General features: G+C 43.6%; 1 protein-coding gene across 11 annotated transcripts in view; it reads left to right on the top strand.

The window, feature by feature from the left end:
• LOC113589488 (neprilysin) overlaps window positions 1-16876 on the top strand; it is a 30197-nt gene that overhangs the window by 5403 nt on the left and 7918 nt on the right. For 10 of the 11 annotated variants that reach the window (XR_014124217.1, XM_027029178.3, XM_081716120.1 and 7 more), the window contains 12 exons: window positions 2512-2676; window positions 4769-4804; window positions 5758-5919; window positions 11580-11669; window positions 11876-11971; window positions 12070-12188; window positions 12658-12723; window positions 13970-14104; window positions 15045-15146; window positions 15464-15600; window positions 15727-15820; window positions 15944-16072. Coding sequence is in view for 10 of the 11 variants with exons in the window: in XM_081716120.1 (XP_081572246.1) it covers window positions 2512-2676; window positions 4769-4804; window positions 5758-5919; window positions 11580-11669; window positions 11876-11971; window positions 12070-12188; window positions 12658-12723; window positions 13970-14104; window positions 15045-15146; window positions 15464-15600; window positions 15727-15820; window positions 15944-16072 (1331 nt within the window). In the remaining variant the exon portion in view is untranslated. Of the gene's footprint in view, window positions 1-2076; window positions 2330-2511; window positions 2677-4768; window positions 4805-5757; window positions 5920-11579; window positions 11670-11875; window positions 11972-12069; window positions 12189-12657; window positions 12724-13969; window positions 14105-15044; window positions 15147-15463; window positions 15601-15726; window positions 15821-15943; window positions 16073-16876 lie in introns of those variants that run through there. The other variant, XM_027029179.3, reaches the window with a different exon arrangement.

Genomic DNA, 16876 nt, shown 5'->3' with positions numbered 1-16876 from the left:
ACCACATGCATCCAGTACAGAAACAATCACTGCACATGGTAATGACCAATTACAGCACCATGTGGCCCACAGCCGGGGCACAGACTAACAGCACCTGCTATGGCAACACAGAGTTCTAATGTAAAATAAACTTCTTTTCCAAACCCATCTGCTTCACACAAACAAAAGCAACAAACAAACAGCAAAAGCAAACAGTTTCCCAACAAGAAAATCATGTTTACAGTTAAAATCACAGCAATTTAAAGGGTTTTGAACCTGCCCTAGTTTCTATTTACAGCAAGATGCAATGTGTCTACAACATATTATTATGTGCAATATGCTGATGTATTCTGTATTTTCTAACATGCTCATGTTATGCATGAGTGTATACACATACAGTATACACATACAGCCACACTCACTCACACACACTTATGGGAAGAATCTGATTGCTCACTTCAGACAGTGGATTAAGAGCGAAGGATTATGGATTTTACACATTTACAGCAAGTGATAGGCATCCATGAGGAGGCCTACATCAGGAGGATCATTTATCACGTGTGTGCACACATGCACATGCACACACACACAAATAGGCATACATGTATATATGCATGCGCGCGTGCACACACACACAAACACACACACACAAACACACACACACGCACACCCATCCTGGTCACCCTGCTGATTCACATCCTGTTATTCTGCCTAGATACTATTCAACTTAAAAATGCCACCTCTTAATCACAGTTTCATGAGTGTTGCTTTGAGTATATAGTATGCACATTATAGATTACAAGATTATTCAGTAGGCTTTAGAATTTTAACTGGGGCACTGAAAACATGTATATAAAAATGTATCTAGGCTTGCGGACTAGCACCGCATACAATTATAGTCAGACCAGAACAGCCAGTATGAAGTGACTTTCAAATAAGCCAGAGCTTGTAGAAGAGACGCTGTTCAGCTTGTTTTTACCCACACAAAGAGAAAAGGGTGGTGCAGGTGTGTGTGTGTGTGAGTGTGTGTGTGAGTGTGTGTGTGTGTGTGTGTGCGTGTGTGTGTGTGTGTGTGAGTGCGTGTGTGAGTGTGTGTGCGTGTGTGTGTGTGTGAGTGTGCGTGTGTATGTGTGTGTGTGTGTGAGTGTGTGTGTGTGTGTGTGCGTGAGTGTGTGTGTGTGTGTGTGAGTGCGTGTGTGTGTGTGAGTGTGCGTGTGTATGTGTGTGTGTGTGTGAGTGTGTGTGTGTGTGTGCGTGAGTGTGTGTGTGTGTGTGTGAGTGCGTGTGTGTGTGTGTGTGTGTGTGTGAGTGTGTGTGTGTGTGTGTGAGTGTGTGTGTGAGTGTGTGTGTGTGTGCGTGAGTGTGTGTGTGTGTGTGTGTGTGTATGTGTGTGTGTGTGTGTGTGTGTGTGTGTGTGTGTGAGTGTGTGTGTGTGTGTGAGTGTGTGTGTGAGTGTGTGTGTGTGTGTGTGTGTGTGTGTGCGTGAGTGTGTGTGTGTGTGTGTGTGTGTATGTGTGTGTGTGTGTGTGTGTGTGAGTGTGTGTGTGTGTGTGTGAGTGTGTGTGTGAGTGTGTGTGTGTGTGTGTGTGTGTGTATGTGTGTGTGTGTGTGCGTGTGTGTGTGTGTGTGTGAGTGCGTGTGTGAGTGTGTGTGCGTGTGTGTGTGTGTGAGTGTGCGTGTGTATGTGTGTGTGTGTGTGAGTGTGTGTGTGTGTGTGCGTGAGTGTGTGTGTGTGTGTGTGAGTGCGTGTGTGTGTGTGTGTGTGTGTGTGAGTGTGTGTGTGTGTGTGTGAGTGTGTGTGTGAGTGTGTGTGTGTGTGCGTGAGTGTGTGTGTGTGTGTGTGTGTGTATGTGTGTGTGTGTGTGTGTGTGTGTGTGTGTGTGTGAGTGTGTGTGTGTGTGTGTGAGTGTGTGTGTGTGTGTGTGTGTGTGTGTGCGTGAGTGTGTGTGTGTGTGTGTGTGTGTGTATGTGTGTGTGTGTGTGCGTGAGTGTGTGTGTGCGTGAGTGTGTGTGTGTGTGTGTGTGTGTGTGTGTGTGTGTGTGTGTGTGTGTGTGTGCTATGTATGCTGTGGCCTTCTGTTCCCTCCTTTAAAGGGAGACTTTAAGAGACTTTGTCCCGAGGCTAGGGTCCTGTCATCTCAGCTAGAACACAGCAGGACTTGCCCGTCTGTGGAGTCAGGTCACTACTGCAGCTGGTAGCTGTGTGTGTGCTTGTGTGTGCACACGTCATAGAGGGATCAAAGATTAATTGCCTGTCAGGATAAACTTAACAGCTTGAAGCACGATCTCTTCGGACTCCTCATTTGAGAGAGAAATACCACAGCTTTAAGGGTGGATTGCTTTACCAGGGGTATGCTCGCTGAAGGAACACTACTGAGGCCAGACTCTTCCATGTGGCGTTTGCTTTTGATAGTTCCTATCTCAGTGCTTCGCTCGGTTTTTCTCTTCCTGCTCTCTTTCTCCATCTTCTTCCTCGATTTCTTTGCCCACCCATCTCATCTTCCCCCTCTTCTCTTCCTCCGTCTTGTTCAGGTGAGTTGCTGCAGGCTGCTCCAGAAGGGCAGTGCGCCATGGCTGACAACAACGCCCAGAGAAAGAAAATCCGCTGGACGTCACTCGAGATCGGCTTGCTGACCATCGTATCTTTGCTCTTCGTCATCATCGTGGCCCTCATCGTCCTCTTTGCCACACAGAGCGGTGAGTCAGGGGCCCGTCATCAGCCAGAAGCAGATTTCCTTTTTTTCTTTTTCATCCCTTGCCTGCTGAGACTTCCAGGCAACTTTGCTGGGGATTACGGGCAGCTCACATGCCAAGGAAGGGGAATTTTCTGTTTTGTTTGATTATATGCTGCAATTTAAGAAGTGCACAGAGCCAGTCAGCAGTGCAAGACACAGTGGAGTGGAGCAGGGTGCAAAGGTCTGAGTCTGAAAGCAAACCTAAGCTGGATCACACACGCGTGCAGTGACATAACGTGGCTGGTTACCTGTTAGGTTACCTGTAAGAGTTCTGATCAGATGCATGGGCACTAGGAACTATCAGGTGTCTTAGAGGACCACGGCATGAAGTACATCTGTCGTGGCAGATAGTCAGTGGGTGAGTCGGCGGGGTTAGAGCTCTGAGAACATGAATGACTAGGTGGGTGGGCGGGGTTAGAGCTCTGAGAACACGAATGACTGGGTGAGTGGGCGGGGTTAGGGCTCTGAGAACATGAATGACCAGGTGAGTGGGCGGGGTTAGGGCTCTGAGAACATCAATGACTGGGTGAGTGGGCGGGGTTAGGGCTCTGAAAACATCAATGACTGGGTGAGTGGGCAGGGTTAGGGCTCTGAGAACATCAATGACTGGGTGAGTGGGCGGGGTTAGGGCTCAGAGAACATCAATGACTGGGTGAGTGGGCAGGGTTAGGGCTCTGAGAACATCAATGACAGGGTGAGTGGGCGGGGTTTGAACAGGAGCAGTGTTGATCTAAGGACTGCAGTGAGCTCCTGGAGCTCAGGGAAGCTTTGGCCTTGGGGAAGCCAGGTTGAGAGTGTTTCAGATGGACACTAACGGCAGGATGGATGGAGCACTTTAGTGTGGGTCGATAGACCACTGGGGAGTAGAGCTGTCAGAGATTACTGCTGGTGGTTGGAGTTATTCTAAGTTATGGGGAACCAGGGTGATAGCTATCACTAATCAAGGTCATCTAATCAAATTCATAATCAGCAGTCTTTAGCTTGTGAAGCAACTTGTGGTCATGCAAGTTCCTGCACTGTGGTATGACTCTCTGTTAGCATCCAGTACAAAAATATCTACAGAGAGCCAATGCTTCTGTATATGGAAACTGAATTATAAGTTTCGGTTGAATACTCGCATAACTCGCCAAAGAATGCTGTTGACGGGTTGTGGTGATTCTTTTCTATGTTTGGCCACAGCCTCATAAAAACTTTCAATATTTCTTCAAATACATTTATCACATCTGACATGCTATAGTGTGCCAGCATACAATTTCAAGATATCATGCTTAGAAATTTGTTTGTATTTTCTCTTATTATTCTATTTCATAAATGTGCATATGTCAAATGTATTGTTCCATTTCATGAGAAGGGATTTCTTGAGATGTGGGTTTTTTAGACCCTTATGTATATTTTACTTCATTTCACAATTGTCTGACTCATTCTAGGTCATTTTTTATAGTGGCATAACTACATCTGGAGCTGGTTTGTTGCCAGGCCATCGATGCAAATCTATACACAAATCTGTTCTTAATTTAACAGCCTGGTTAAATAAAGGTTCAGTCAATACATTCAGATTCAAGACACTGAAATTCAGCTCTCAGCTGTTTCGCAGAACATGAGGCCTGTGCTCAAGCCCTTCATTTTTAGCCCACTGGGTAAATGTGTAAACAGGAGCATCCACACGTGATCCTCCTCTTGACGTATGGGGAAGGCAGGCGTGATCCTGGGGTCACGTCTGGGAGACATGGATAGGTGGGTAGCTGTGGATCATGTGACCAGGACTGGGACAACAGGCTAGGCATGAAGGGAGAGAGACTGGGAGAACTGGGAGAACTGGGAGCGTCCAAGTATATAGCAGTGGGGGTGTACAGCTCTGGGGGCTGCCAGGTGTTTTGGTTGGGTAATGAGCTTTGAGTGAACCAGGTCCCCCATGTTGTAAATTAACCTTCCCAGTCCTGGGAACATGCCAATATGTGTTGCTCATGGCAAATTTAGTCCATGCTCATATTAAATTGCTAACAGTGTTCAAGAACATCACCTCCTCAGCACTTTTGTGTCTTGCCTTGTTGTAGACGGGGTCTGCACTACAGCTGACTGCACCCGGTCAGGTAAGCATATTCGACACACTTTCACAAATACTCGGCACACCGAGGCCAGTTTAAGAACCCTGCAGCACAGCAAAATATTAGAAACACAGAGTTACCATTGAAATGTTAATGTTTCAAATGTTATCATAGAGCCAAATGGCATATGTGACAGACTTTGGAACAAGAGTTAAGGCTGAGCAGGCATGTTTAATGTGATGTTTTAGGTGTACTACTACACAGCTGAATGTTTTCTGTGTCCCACATGCATAATTCAACTCAACGAGCATTTAATTAAAAGATGAGTTCAATCAAATGTTTTAAATTAGGTAAAACAGTCATTTGCACAGGTCTGATGCCCTCTAGAATTGGAGTGAAGACCAATTAGTGTGTTATTCAAATAATTCCAATGGATATGTATATACCTTAATTGGGTTATCCTAAGAAAAAGGCAATTACCAGACTTAGATTTGTTTTTAATATTTTAATTAATTTTAATTTACTGTACACTAATGTACAAAGACAAAACAAACACAAATTATGGTGTTTCCCTTCAAAGTCTCCTTAGTTATTTAGAATGGCTGTGGGGGTCAAAGGGCAGAATGAATAACCACATCTTCCTTCATGGCATTTCCTTCCTTCATTTCCATAGCCCAGCTATCTCTTGAGTCAGGTTATTGAAGGAATAACATTCTCACCAACACACGTAACCCCTGTAACTTGTAATTCACAAATATCAGATCACTGGGTGCATATCACCATACACAGTGTATTTAAAGTAAATTTACAATAATCTAAAGGGATAAGACATGGCATATGGATTAAACTTCAAATTTGAAATAAATTGGATCTATACTTTAAAGCCACCTGCTTTCAGCTCATCTGTCACAAGCCAGGGAAATATCCCACACTGTTTATTACTGGATCCAGGGTTGCAATCTCACAACCATATCTTAAACCTCTTCATGGTGCTCTAGCGTCCCGTCTCATTGAGAACATGGACCCTACGGTAGACCCCTGTGAAAACTTCTACCAGTATGCGTGTGGAGGCTGGCTGAAGAAAAACATCATCCCTGAAACGAGCTCACGCTACAGCACCTTTGACATCCTCCGCGACGAGCTGGAGGTGGTGCTCAAAGGTACATGCCTCCGTTTCCAAGAAAGCTCCGTCCCCAGGAAAGCTAGTGTGTGTAATAGTGAATGGAAGGAAAGCTCCATCCTCAGAAATGCTAGTGTGTCTAATAGTGAATGGAAAGAAAGCTCTGTCCCCAGAAATGCTAGTGTGTCTAATAGTGAATAGAAGGAAAGCTCTGCCTCCAGGAAATCTAATGCGTCTAATAGTGAATGGAAGGAAAGCTCTGTCCCCAGAAATGCTAGTGTGTCTAATAGTGAATAGAAGGAAAGCTCTGTTCCCAGAAATACTAGTGTGTCTAATAGTGAATAGAAGGAAAGCTCTGTCCCCAGAAATACTAGTGTGTCTAATAGTGAATAGAAGGAAAGCTCTGCCTCCAGGAAAGCTAATGTGTCTTATAGTGAATGGAAGCCTTAGATATGCAATGCTGTGTTTTCTGTCATCTGGTTCAAGTTTATTTTGGAACTATGGAGAGCTTAATTTGTCTATAAAAATGTAAATACTGTCTTGTGGTCGGAAGGAAAGGGAACCAAAATAAATAGAACATGATCTGCATACTGAGAAAGTAAACAAAAACTGCTATTGATTAAAAATTTGCATGGGTTGGCGGCTAGACTATACTGGGTTTTTACACTTTGTTATTCTTTGGATTCTTTATTTCTTTATCAGATAAACTATGTGGTATTCATAGCCATTTTGCAACTGCAGTGGATTTTTAAATTTTTTATTTTGGATTGGACACATGCAGTGGACAGTGTCTTCAGTAGTTTTGGGCTTATTAAACCCCTCTACACTCTAAGGACCCACTTGTAGGTCCAGACTCTCACTTCCCACTTTTGTAACTACATACCATACATAAAGACGTCCCTGCAGGAACAAAAAATCTAAATTAAGACTAATAACAATGAGGTGTTAAGTGGTATCCCAGCCCATAGTTTGCAGTATGATCTGCTCCTGGTTCTGGACCTGTGTTGGTGATGTCCTTTTAACAAAAGATGAGTTTGCACACAGTTCTGTAATAAAAATTTCCTAACAAAATAAAAGAGCCCTACTACACTTTGCCCAAGGCACCTACATCTGCATTTTGCATTAGAGCCATGGTAGTCAATACTGGGCCTTGAATCCAAACATGGTCCAGGTTATTTTTTTAATGATTGAGCAATACATTCAGTTTATTGGGCAGTATGTCACCATATCTATCCCTATGGTAAAGCAGGATGAAAAAGGGCTAAACAGCTCTGCATTAGATGCCTGCTTTCCAAAGTGTTACGGACCTGCATCGACTCTTGGGCACTGCATTAGCTTCCAGAGCAAGCCGCCAAAGTGGGGTACCGTTGCAGCAGGCACTCCGTGATTGCAGCACATGAAGAGGCACGTCCCTGCATCTGGAGAGCAGGACTGGGCATAGCCGAGAGGCTGATTGGCCCAGCGTGGGGCCAGCTTTTAAGGGTGTTTAGCCTGAGAGAAATCACATGTGTGTGCTGACGATGGTTGTGGTTGAGGTACTACTTTTGCAGGTGGTGGAGGTGGTGGTGGTGGTGGGGATAGTAGTGGAGGTGCTGGTAGTGGTGTTGGTAGTGGAGGTGCTGGTAGTGGTGTTGGTGGTGGAGGTGCTGGTAGTGGAGGTGCTGGTAGTGGTGTTGGTGGTGGAGGTGCTGGTAGTGGAGGTGCTGGTAGTGGTGGTGTTGGAGGTGGTGGTAGTGGAGGTGCTGGTAGTGGTGTTGGTGGTGGAGGTGGGGATAGTGGTGGAGGTGCTGGTAGTGGTGTTGGTGGTGGAGGTGGGGATAGTGGTGGAGGTGCTGGTAGTGGTGTTGGTGGTGGAGGTGGTGGTAGTGGAGGTGCTGGTAGTGGTGTTGGTGGTGGAGGTGCTGGTAGTGGAGGTGCTGGTAGTGGTGGTGTTGGAGGTGGTGGTAGTGGAGGTGCTGGTAGTGGTGTTGGTGGTGGAGGTGGGGACAGTGGTGGAGGTGCTGGTAGTGGTGTTGGTGGTGGAGGTGGTGGTAGTGGAGGTGCTGGTAGTGGTGTTGGTGGTGGAGGTGCTGGTAGTGGAGGTGCTGGTAGTGGTGGTGGTGGTGGAGGTGGTGGTAGTGGAGGTGCTGGTAGTGGTGTTGGTGGTGGAGGTGCTGGTAGTGGTGTTGGTGGTGGAGGTGCTGGTAGTGGTGGTGGTGCTGAACAAAGCTGCTCAATTGGCAAGGTGATAGCTTTTTTGGGAGGAAATGGCAACAATAATATGGTTGCACATTTTAAGGTATTAAAAAATAATGATAACTAATTGTACTGGCTCTTTCAGTCAGAAATCTTTGGCATCATCATTAAACTCTCATCCAAAAGCCGTAGGGATCGTGTAGAAGTACGCTTATGTCTACTTCCTTTTTACATGTTTTTCTTTCTTTCTTTTCCTAAGTTTGATAAATCTCTCTCTCTCTCTCTCTCTCTCTCTCTCTTTCTCTCTCTCTTTCTTTCTTTCTTCCTTCCTCATGTGTCAGACACTAATGATATGTTGCAGTCAGAAATATCTTAAGCGTCTAATTTGGTGGGTTAACAGTTGGGGCTGATTAAAATAACATTGGCAAAAATGAAGTTGTAATTAAATAAATTTGGCATTTGACAACTAACCTCAAACTAATAATTTAATTTCAGTGCCATCGCTACTGTCCATATCTGCTAATCACTGGCATGTCAAAGCAATATACAGCAGTTTTGGAATGAAAATAATTAGCTGGGGCTGGGAAATAACTGAAGCCTCACTACTTCCCCACAGAAACACATGTTGTGATGCCAAATCTCCTTGTTAACATTTCCAGTACCCTGACTGTTGATGAAAATAAGTTGAAAATAAGTGCATTTATAGAGACCCAATTAGAAGCCTGGATACCATTAGTGTCTGAGCCATTGGCTGCCCTTCCTTGGCATCTATGAGCATGTGTTCAGAGGCCTTCCACAAGTCCCATGCTGCAGGTGGAGAACTCAGCCTGGCCATGCTTTAGTTCATGCAGCAGTGAGGACGATTCCACGTGGAGCGATGTTTCCGCTCATGCTGCTATCAGTGTGTGCAGAAGTGTCTAAAGGATCACACGTGATTCACAGGATGCAGACATGCTGATGGAATACAGTAAAATAAGATTCTTACCTGCTGACTCATCATAACTCCGTTAAAACTCCAAGAATCTTATCTGTTCATTATGCCCTATTGCAGTAAGTCACATGAGTAGTTGTTGTTTTATGTTATGAGTTGTGTAAGATGATGCGTGCCCATATAGGTGGACTATTATTTAAGGAACATTTTAATTAAAAATACGAATAATAATAATAATGTTGCAGCGGCTAATAATGAATGGCACCAAATAACGGCAGTGGGGGAGTGCTTTTGGCTTCGGGGCTGGTGCAGTTTCCCAAACTTCCGAGTGCTTACCCAGTCAGAGGAATGTGCCGTATGCTACCTTCCACTTTTCTCCGGCCTCTCACCTGTATCCTCAGCTCCATGGGTGATGACAGACTGTCTCTTTTGCCCTTGCTGCAGTAATCTGCACCAAACTGACAAAGACATTACCATGGTTGGAGACACTGCCATCACACTGAGATCAGAGTCCATCCGTTTACCCAGATTACTGAAAATCAGTGCGACGGTGATAACATCATAGGACTCACCCTCAAAAGTTGACAAACTGTCTTATATCCTCGAGAATAATCCTAAACTTGACTGTAATTTAAGGCCACATGTTTTATTTTTTATATGTTGGCAGCCCAGGCACAGAACATTTATGATTGATGTCTATGGGCCAGTTTCCAGGACAAGAATTACATTTAGTCTTAAGATCAATTGCAATGTCATTGGTGATTCACCACTAAAAAAAAGCAAGTCTAAGGACACCAGATTTAGATCTCATTCTTGCTCCTGTGTGTAGAAGAGACATATCTGGCAGATGGCGTGGAGTCAGTTTTGTGAACATGAATAATGGTGGAGAGAATGTGAAACTTTAACACAACACCCAGACACTCCATATCTTATATTAGGGCAGTGGATTTAATGCTTGTGTGAAAACTACTGCCTTAATGATGGGTTAGTCAAAGCCACCCTGTCTTGGGCTTGTCCATAGTCAGGATGTTTTCATTGCCTGTACATAAAGTTTTATCCTAAGAATTGTAACGCTGGCCAGAGTGCCGCAGGTTGCGGAACAGGATGCCCAGACTCCCTCGATTTAGTGAGACATTTTATGACATAGAATATTGATGACACTTGTGGCACTCACACATAACAATAAACAGTGTAGACAGGAACGACAAACACTTAACATCAACCCCTGTACAGGTGTGTGCCATCACGGAGGGTGTGGCTACAAACAATTGTGAACCCCCCCCTGCACGCGGCAGACCGTACCACGTGACTTGTGGGGAGGGTGGGGCGTTCCGTGACAAGAGTATTAAGCATATATTATTAGTCTAGAAATAACATAAGCCTATATTATTATTTTAGATATAATACAAGCCTATATTATTACTCTAGAAATAATATATGCCTATATTATTATTCTAGAAATAATGCAAGGCTATATTATTGTTCTAGAGATAACATATGCCTATATTATTATTCTAGAAAAAATACAAGGCTATTTTATTGTTCTAGAGATAATATATGCCTATATTATTATTCTAGAAATAATACAAGGATATATTAATGTTCTAGAGATAATATATGCCTATATTGTTATTCTAGAAATAATACAAGGATATATTAATGTTCTAGAGATAATATATGCCCATATTATTATTCTAGAAATAATACAAGGCTATATTAATGTTCTAGAGATAATATATGCCTGTATTATTACTCTAGAATTTTGCCTCTCATAAAGCAAGTCAAAACAGAGATGAGAGAGAGAAAGAGAGAGAGAAAGAGAGGAATAGTTTTGAAGCAGTAGGTGACCATTCCACATAGACATCAGGGATTCTCTAATCCGATGACACGTGATCTTTGCCCTTTCTCAGCAAGCATTCAAATGGAAGCTCTAATTAAAACCAAATCAGACCCTCAATACTGCCAACAGTAACAGGTGACACTATTCAAGACATTCACTATTCATTGTTTATATAATAGAAATAATGCTTTGTGGTATTCTAAGGGTAATGGGAATTGAATTTATTTAATTAAATGCATTTTTATGATGATTTTAAATGATGCTTGATTGATGATTAGTTCACAACTGATTTTTATGTATCCCCAGCTGTGTAGTAATCCTCAGTGTTGGGTGGTGAGCAGGAAATGAGGATAGAATCCCTAGGGATGGCAGGCAGTGGGGGAAATGGCTTAAGACTTCATTTACACTAAGGAAGCTTTGTTTGAAGAACTCCAGTTTTTGCCCCAAGCTGTCTCTGGCACCTGTGCTGCTCTGGAACACTTCTCTTGCCGATATGTCCATATTTTAAAAATCACAGAGCTCTTGTTTTTTTTCCCCTCCAGATGCTCCTGCAGACTCAGCCTAGACTATGCGTGAAGATGTTCCTCAGGGAACATTTGCCTCTGCCAGTCAGATTAGGCTTAAAATCGTATGTCTCTGGTAAAATGTACCCCTCAGGAATCTAAGAAGTTGTCAAAAGTTGGTAAAAAGTCATTTATAAACTAGGTTCTTTTTCGCTGGTGATCTGGAGCTCTTTGCTTTTTTATGTCTGCAGGTGTACTGGAGAGAGAAGACAGCGAGAGCGCCTTAAGTAGCAGCTCACTGGCCAAAGCCAAGACCCTCTACAAGTCCTGCACCAATGAAAGTAAGTCCAGTGAACCAATGAAAAGATGCTAATCCCAAACCTGTTGGGATAACAGTATAACCATATCCACAGAGAGTAAACTGTGAGTGTGAAAATTGCAGGCAGAATTCTAACATTTATTAACAAAAACTATGATCGGTCCTTCAATGTCCAGGGCTTGGTGCGAGGAGTGAGTGTTGCTAGATTCTTCTACACTTTGCTGACAGGTGGCATTGAACAGAGAGGAGGGGAACCTTTACTCCACATGCTGCCAGATGTCTTTGATTGGCCCATAGCCACAGATGACTGGGACACCAAAAATGGTAAATCATATACAGTATTGTTATGCATATTACCCCACAAATAAAACAGAATTAATCCTAAATGTTTATTTAAAATACCGGCCATGCCCTCTCCTCAGGAACAAATTGGACAGCAGAAGATGCCATTGCCAAACTGAATGAGAAATATGGGAAGCAAGTCTTAATCAGCTTTTTTATTGGCACAGATGACAGAGACTCCAATTCCCATATCATTCATGTAGGTGTGCACTTGCAGATAAATGTTCTCTTCATCTGTTTCCCATAACAATCTTACTCCCTCTCTCACTATTTCTCTCTCTCTCTCTCTCTCTCTCTCTCACACACTCACACACACACACACACTCACACTCACACACACACACACACACACACACACACACACACACACACACACACACACACACACACAAAGTCACTTTCCCACTTTCATAGCTCTCACTTTCAGAAAAAACCCACTCTTTGAACAACCAGAACCACTCAGTTCATTTGGACACATGAGTCAAAGACTCACAATCGCTAAATCTCCAGCAAAAAGCAGTCTCTCTGTTTATGGAACTTGAACCAGATTATATGGGACTTAAAAGTGCTTTTCCATTTTAATCATAGTAACTGATACTGTTTTCATGGGGTGGGCCACAGTGTGGATGAATGGGCCAATTGTGTTTTGGTCTGATTCTGTCTTCCAGTTTGACCAGCCAAGCCTTGGCCTACCCTCCAGAGACTATTACGTTTGCGAAGGACCCTACACTGAGGTGAGATTTGCCCTTTACATCAACTCACAGATGCACACTTTCAAATTCCTGCAAACTTCTTTGTGTTTGTTTCTTTTTCTGTGCATGCATTAAGTTTATTTATTTAGCACCTTTCATACACAGTGGCAATTCAAAGTGCTTCATGTAGATTCAGTTACAGCAATACCAGGGTACACACCACAGTCTCCATATGTCAGTGAGATGGTTGCTGAGCCTAATGGCTGACACAACACTGGCACCACCCTTAGAGTGGAAATCCAATCTGTATATGTCGTCAACTCTCAGTGCCTGGGTCTGCGTCACCAGTGGTCTTTACTCTGGTTCAACTCTAGATCCCATCCACACCAAACATGCACAATGCAGGTGGATGATAGGTCTGGCCAGGTGAACTGTGTGCAAGCCAACAGTTACAACTTCAGATTAGGCATTGTAGGGACACCTACAATGTGCTTTGATAAAAGTATACAGAAATATATATATGATTTGAGTTAGAGTTAATGCATAAAGCAAATGGACAATAAGCTTTCTATCTGTATTTATTTTGCCATCTTTCCAGAAAAAAAAAAACTATAGTCTCAAATTCAGAATTCCTGTAAAATCATAATATAATCAGTGTTGGCCAAGACTTGTTACATCTTCAACAAACCTGGCTCTACAGTCCCAACCTAATTCTAATAATGAAGCTTTTCTTGCTTGTTTTCTACATTCCTTTTCTGTGTACTGGGGCTTTGCGTGTCCAGACCACAGTGGACAGCAGTTATTGGACACCATCTGATTGTGATTCTACTCAGGCCATCTACTATGCCTGCTCTGTGCCTGTGGTGTGTTACAGATGCAACAGCTATTCGGAACCAACGCAGGCTGGAAATGAGACATATGCCGCGGCGCCGTCCCACTGGACACTGTGCCTGCTTCCACCAAACGAATATTCATATATCCATTTTATGATCAAGAGACATAAAGACAACAGAGGAGGGTTGGAGTGCAGGAGCAGATAGGTTAATTAAGACTAAGACTGAGATTAATCCAATTATCTTGTATAATGCTTCATGGGAAGTCCAGAATGCTTCCTAAATAACCAGGGAGCTAAACATCAGGAGGGCATATATTAATTCATAATTTAAAAGCATATCCACCTCTGCAAACACTCACACACATTCACTGTTTGTGTTTGACACTCCCGCACACAGCTACTCTATACAGCATGTGTCCAATGTGTCGCAGATGTTTCGGTGTTGGTTCACAGGCCTGTGAAGCTTATGAAAACTTCATGGTTGAACTTGCTACGCTGGTCCGAAAAGACAGAAAGCTTGAGGTGAATGTCACCAGGATCAAGGAGGAGGTGGCTCGGGTGATACAGCTGGAGAAGGAGCTTGCTAATGTAAGCAGTACTGCGACTCTTCTACTTTAAACAGGATCATTAGTGTTCTAGACATTTGGTGCAACATTGGAATCACATGGTATCAAGATCAAAGGGCTGAGCTCTATATCTGTCCTCTTCACAATAATTACCTCATGATCTTTATAACAAAACAGGTTGACCTCTTTTACAGTGATTGACCACTTTTTGTAAATATCCTCCAGAACTCCACATTAAACAAACACAGATCATTTAGCCCGAAGCAGTGAGAAAGAATGAGGTGAGTGAAAGAAAGTGGAGGTATTTTTATCAGGCCCTGGACTGAAGGAATTGCTGAAGGCTGTATATCAGATTCTATGTTAAAAATCAGACATGTTTTCCCACTGCATATGCAAGAACTTCTGTGTTTATTAGACAGACCTCTCCTGACATTTACAGCGTGTGGACTAGAGGCCTCGTAAACCTTTGTGTTTCTGCGTGGAGGTGATGTCAGTGCAGGAGGAACAGTTCGTGTTTGTCTGAGCCTGCTTTCTGGCTTCTGCCTGAGGGCTGCTTGCATGGTCTAACACTGCTGAATTCCAGCAGGCTGGAAGGCTATAATGGGGCTAAAAGAGAGGGCTATAATGAGAGGGCTTAAGAGGGCTATAATGGGGCTAAAACAAGCTTTAATACCATTTATCTGGGCTGTAGCCATGTTTAATAGGCCTTAACAAGCACGGCATGTACAGTAAACTGTCATTGTCAATGCATCAGAAAACAACACACTTAGAAAAAATGACCGTGGTTTAGTTAAGCAATAGCAATTGGCAGAAGTAGAGAATTAGCATTTTATATGTTTGATTTATAAATAGCTGGAGAGGGCAGAAACTCGAAATTCATGAGTTCTTCTTCATTGTCATCCACTGCACACATTTTCTAAGGTCCTTAACCCTCTTTCTGCTGCTTGCTTTTGTTCCCGCAGGTGACAGACACACCAGAAGACAGAAACAATCCTGTTCTGCTCTACAACAAGATGCCCTTGGAGACCCTGAACACCAACTACTCGTTGGAGTTCCAATCCTCCGTAAGAAATGTGTACCTTTTCTGTGAACATCAGTCTTTATGGAATTTTACAGGAAAAGGATCCCACTAAGTATCGGGACAAATCCTTTAAAACCAGAGACTTGCAAGGCAAAATGCATCTGCTGAAAGTATGTGGACGTGATTCACTGTGACCAGACCACAGGAAACAAATGATGTCCATCAAATATGTTGGAAAAATTCAGCTAAATTCACAGTCTAAACTTAATCTTACAAAGGTCTCCAGTGACCCTTCACATATTTCATTTCACTTCACAGGTTATTACTAATTATACTTATAATTTCTTTCTCTCTGTTTAGGTGTTCAACTGGACCCTTTTCACCAATAAGATTATGGATACAGTCAGTATTCCCGTTACGGAGAGTGAGCAAGTGATCGTTTACGCACCAAACTACTTCAGGCGACTCAACCCTGTCCTGGCCAATTACACAAAGAGGTGAGGGACCTGGACACACTTTTCAAATAAAATAGTGTTCACTGAAATAACACCCAAGTCTAACTACTCCGGACAAACATATCGAACTTTGTGCGTGTGTGTGTGTGTGTGTGTGCGTGTGTGTAGAGACATCCAGAACTACATGGTGTGGCGTTTTTCCATGAATATGGTCGTTGGATTGAGTCGACAATACAGAGACACCAGGAAAGCCTTTAGAAAAGTTAGTCATTTCCCTCTTATCCCACGGATCGTGGAAAGGCAATAATGGCGATACACGCAAACAAGCCCAAATGGTCTGATTCTTCGCTCTTCTCCACCCTCATGCTGTCATCCTCTTTCCCAGGCCATCTCTGGCACCACCTCAGAGGCAGCGGTATGGAGGCAGTGCGCCATCTACGTGAACAACAACATGGAGAATGCTGTGGGAAGGCTGTATGTAGAGGAGGCTTTTGCTGGAGACAGCAAGGACATGGTGAGGCTTGGCAACACTGGTGGAAGTGTTTGTTGTCTGTTTTTGCGCAAGTACATATCTGCGTAACATTCCCCTCGGTGCGGTAGAGTACCTTCAGCTGGGTGTGATCTGTGTGCACCCACTGCTACCTGGGCATGTGTGCGAGGTTCCTGGGGGTGTGTTAGTGCCACGTGGCCGTGAGTGAACCAATGCTCGTCCATTATCTAGCATTAACTCAAGTTCCTACGCAAGCACTGGAGCAGGTGGTAGAGCTGCACCACCTGTCAGAGAGCAAAGCCCTTAACTCCCCATTAAACATTTGCCCCTTCAAGACTCACAGCTAGCAAGCAGACATGGCCTGACAGAGTGGGTGTGCGTGTCTGCGTGTGTGTGTGTGTGTGTGTGTGTGTGTGTGCGTGTGCGTGTGCCTGTGCGTGCGCGTGCGCGTGCGTGTGCGTGTGCGTGCGCGTGTGTGCGCGTGTGAGTGTGTGTGTGTGCGCGTGTGCGCGTGTGAGTGTGTGTGTGTGTGTGTGTGTGTGTGTGTGTGTGTGCATGTGTTTGCAGGTATATAAAAGCATTGGTTGTCATATTAATTTGGTGAGTCCATTAAAAGGTGGTAAAGAAAGTGTAAGAGAAAAGACTTGTCACATAATTTTTGGTATTACATTTATGAAAATATCTGCAACCGTTTACTGTTGCATTCTGGTTACTCATTGCACTTAATTACTGCTGAATCATGAAACTGTGCTGTTAACAGTTTTCATAGGTTTTAGCTACAGTTAGAACTGTTTATTCAGTGCAATGGTATTTAGTCAGTTAACAAGA

Source organism: Electrophorus electricus, chromosome 6, assembly GCF_041902795.1.
Source record: "Electrophorus electricus isolate QZ-2024a chromosome 6, ASM4190279v1, whole genome shotgun sequence".
NCBI lineage: Eukaryota > Metazoa > Chordata > Actinopteri > Gymnotiformes > Gymnotidae > Electrophorus > Electrophorus electricus.
This window is presented reverse-complemented; position numbering and strand designations above follow the sequence as displayed.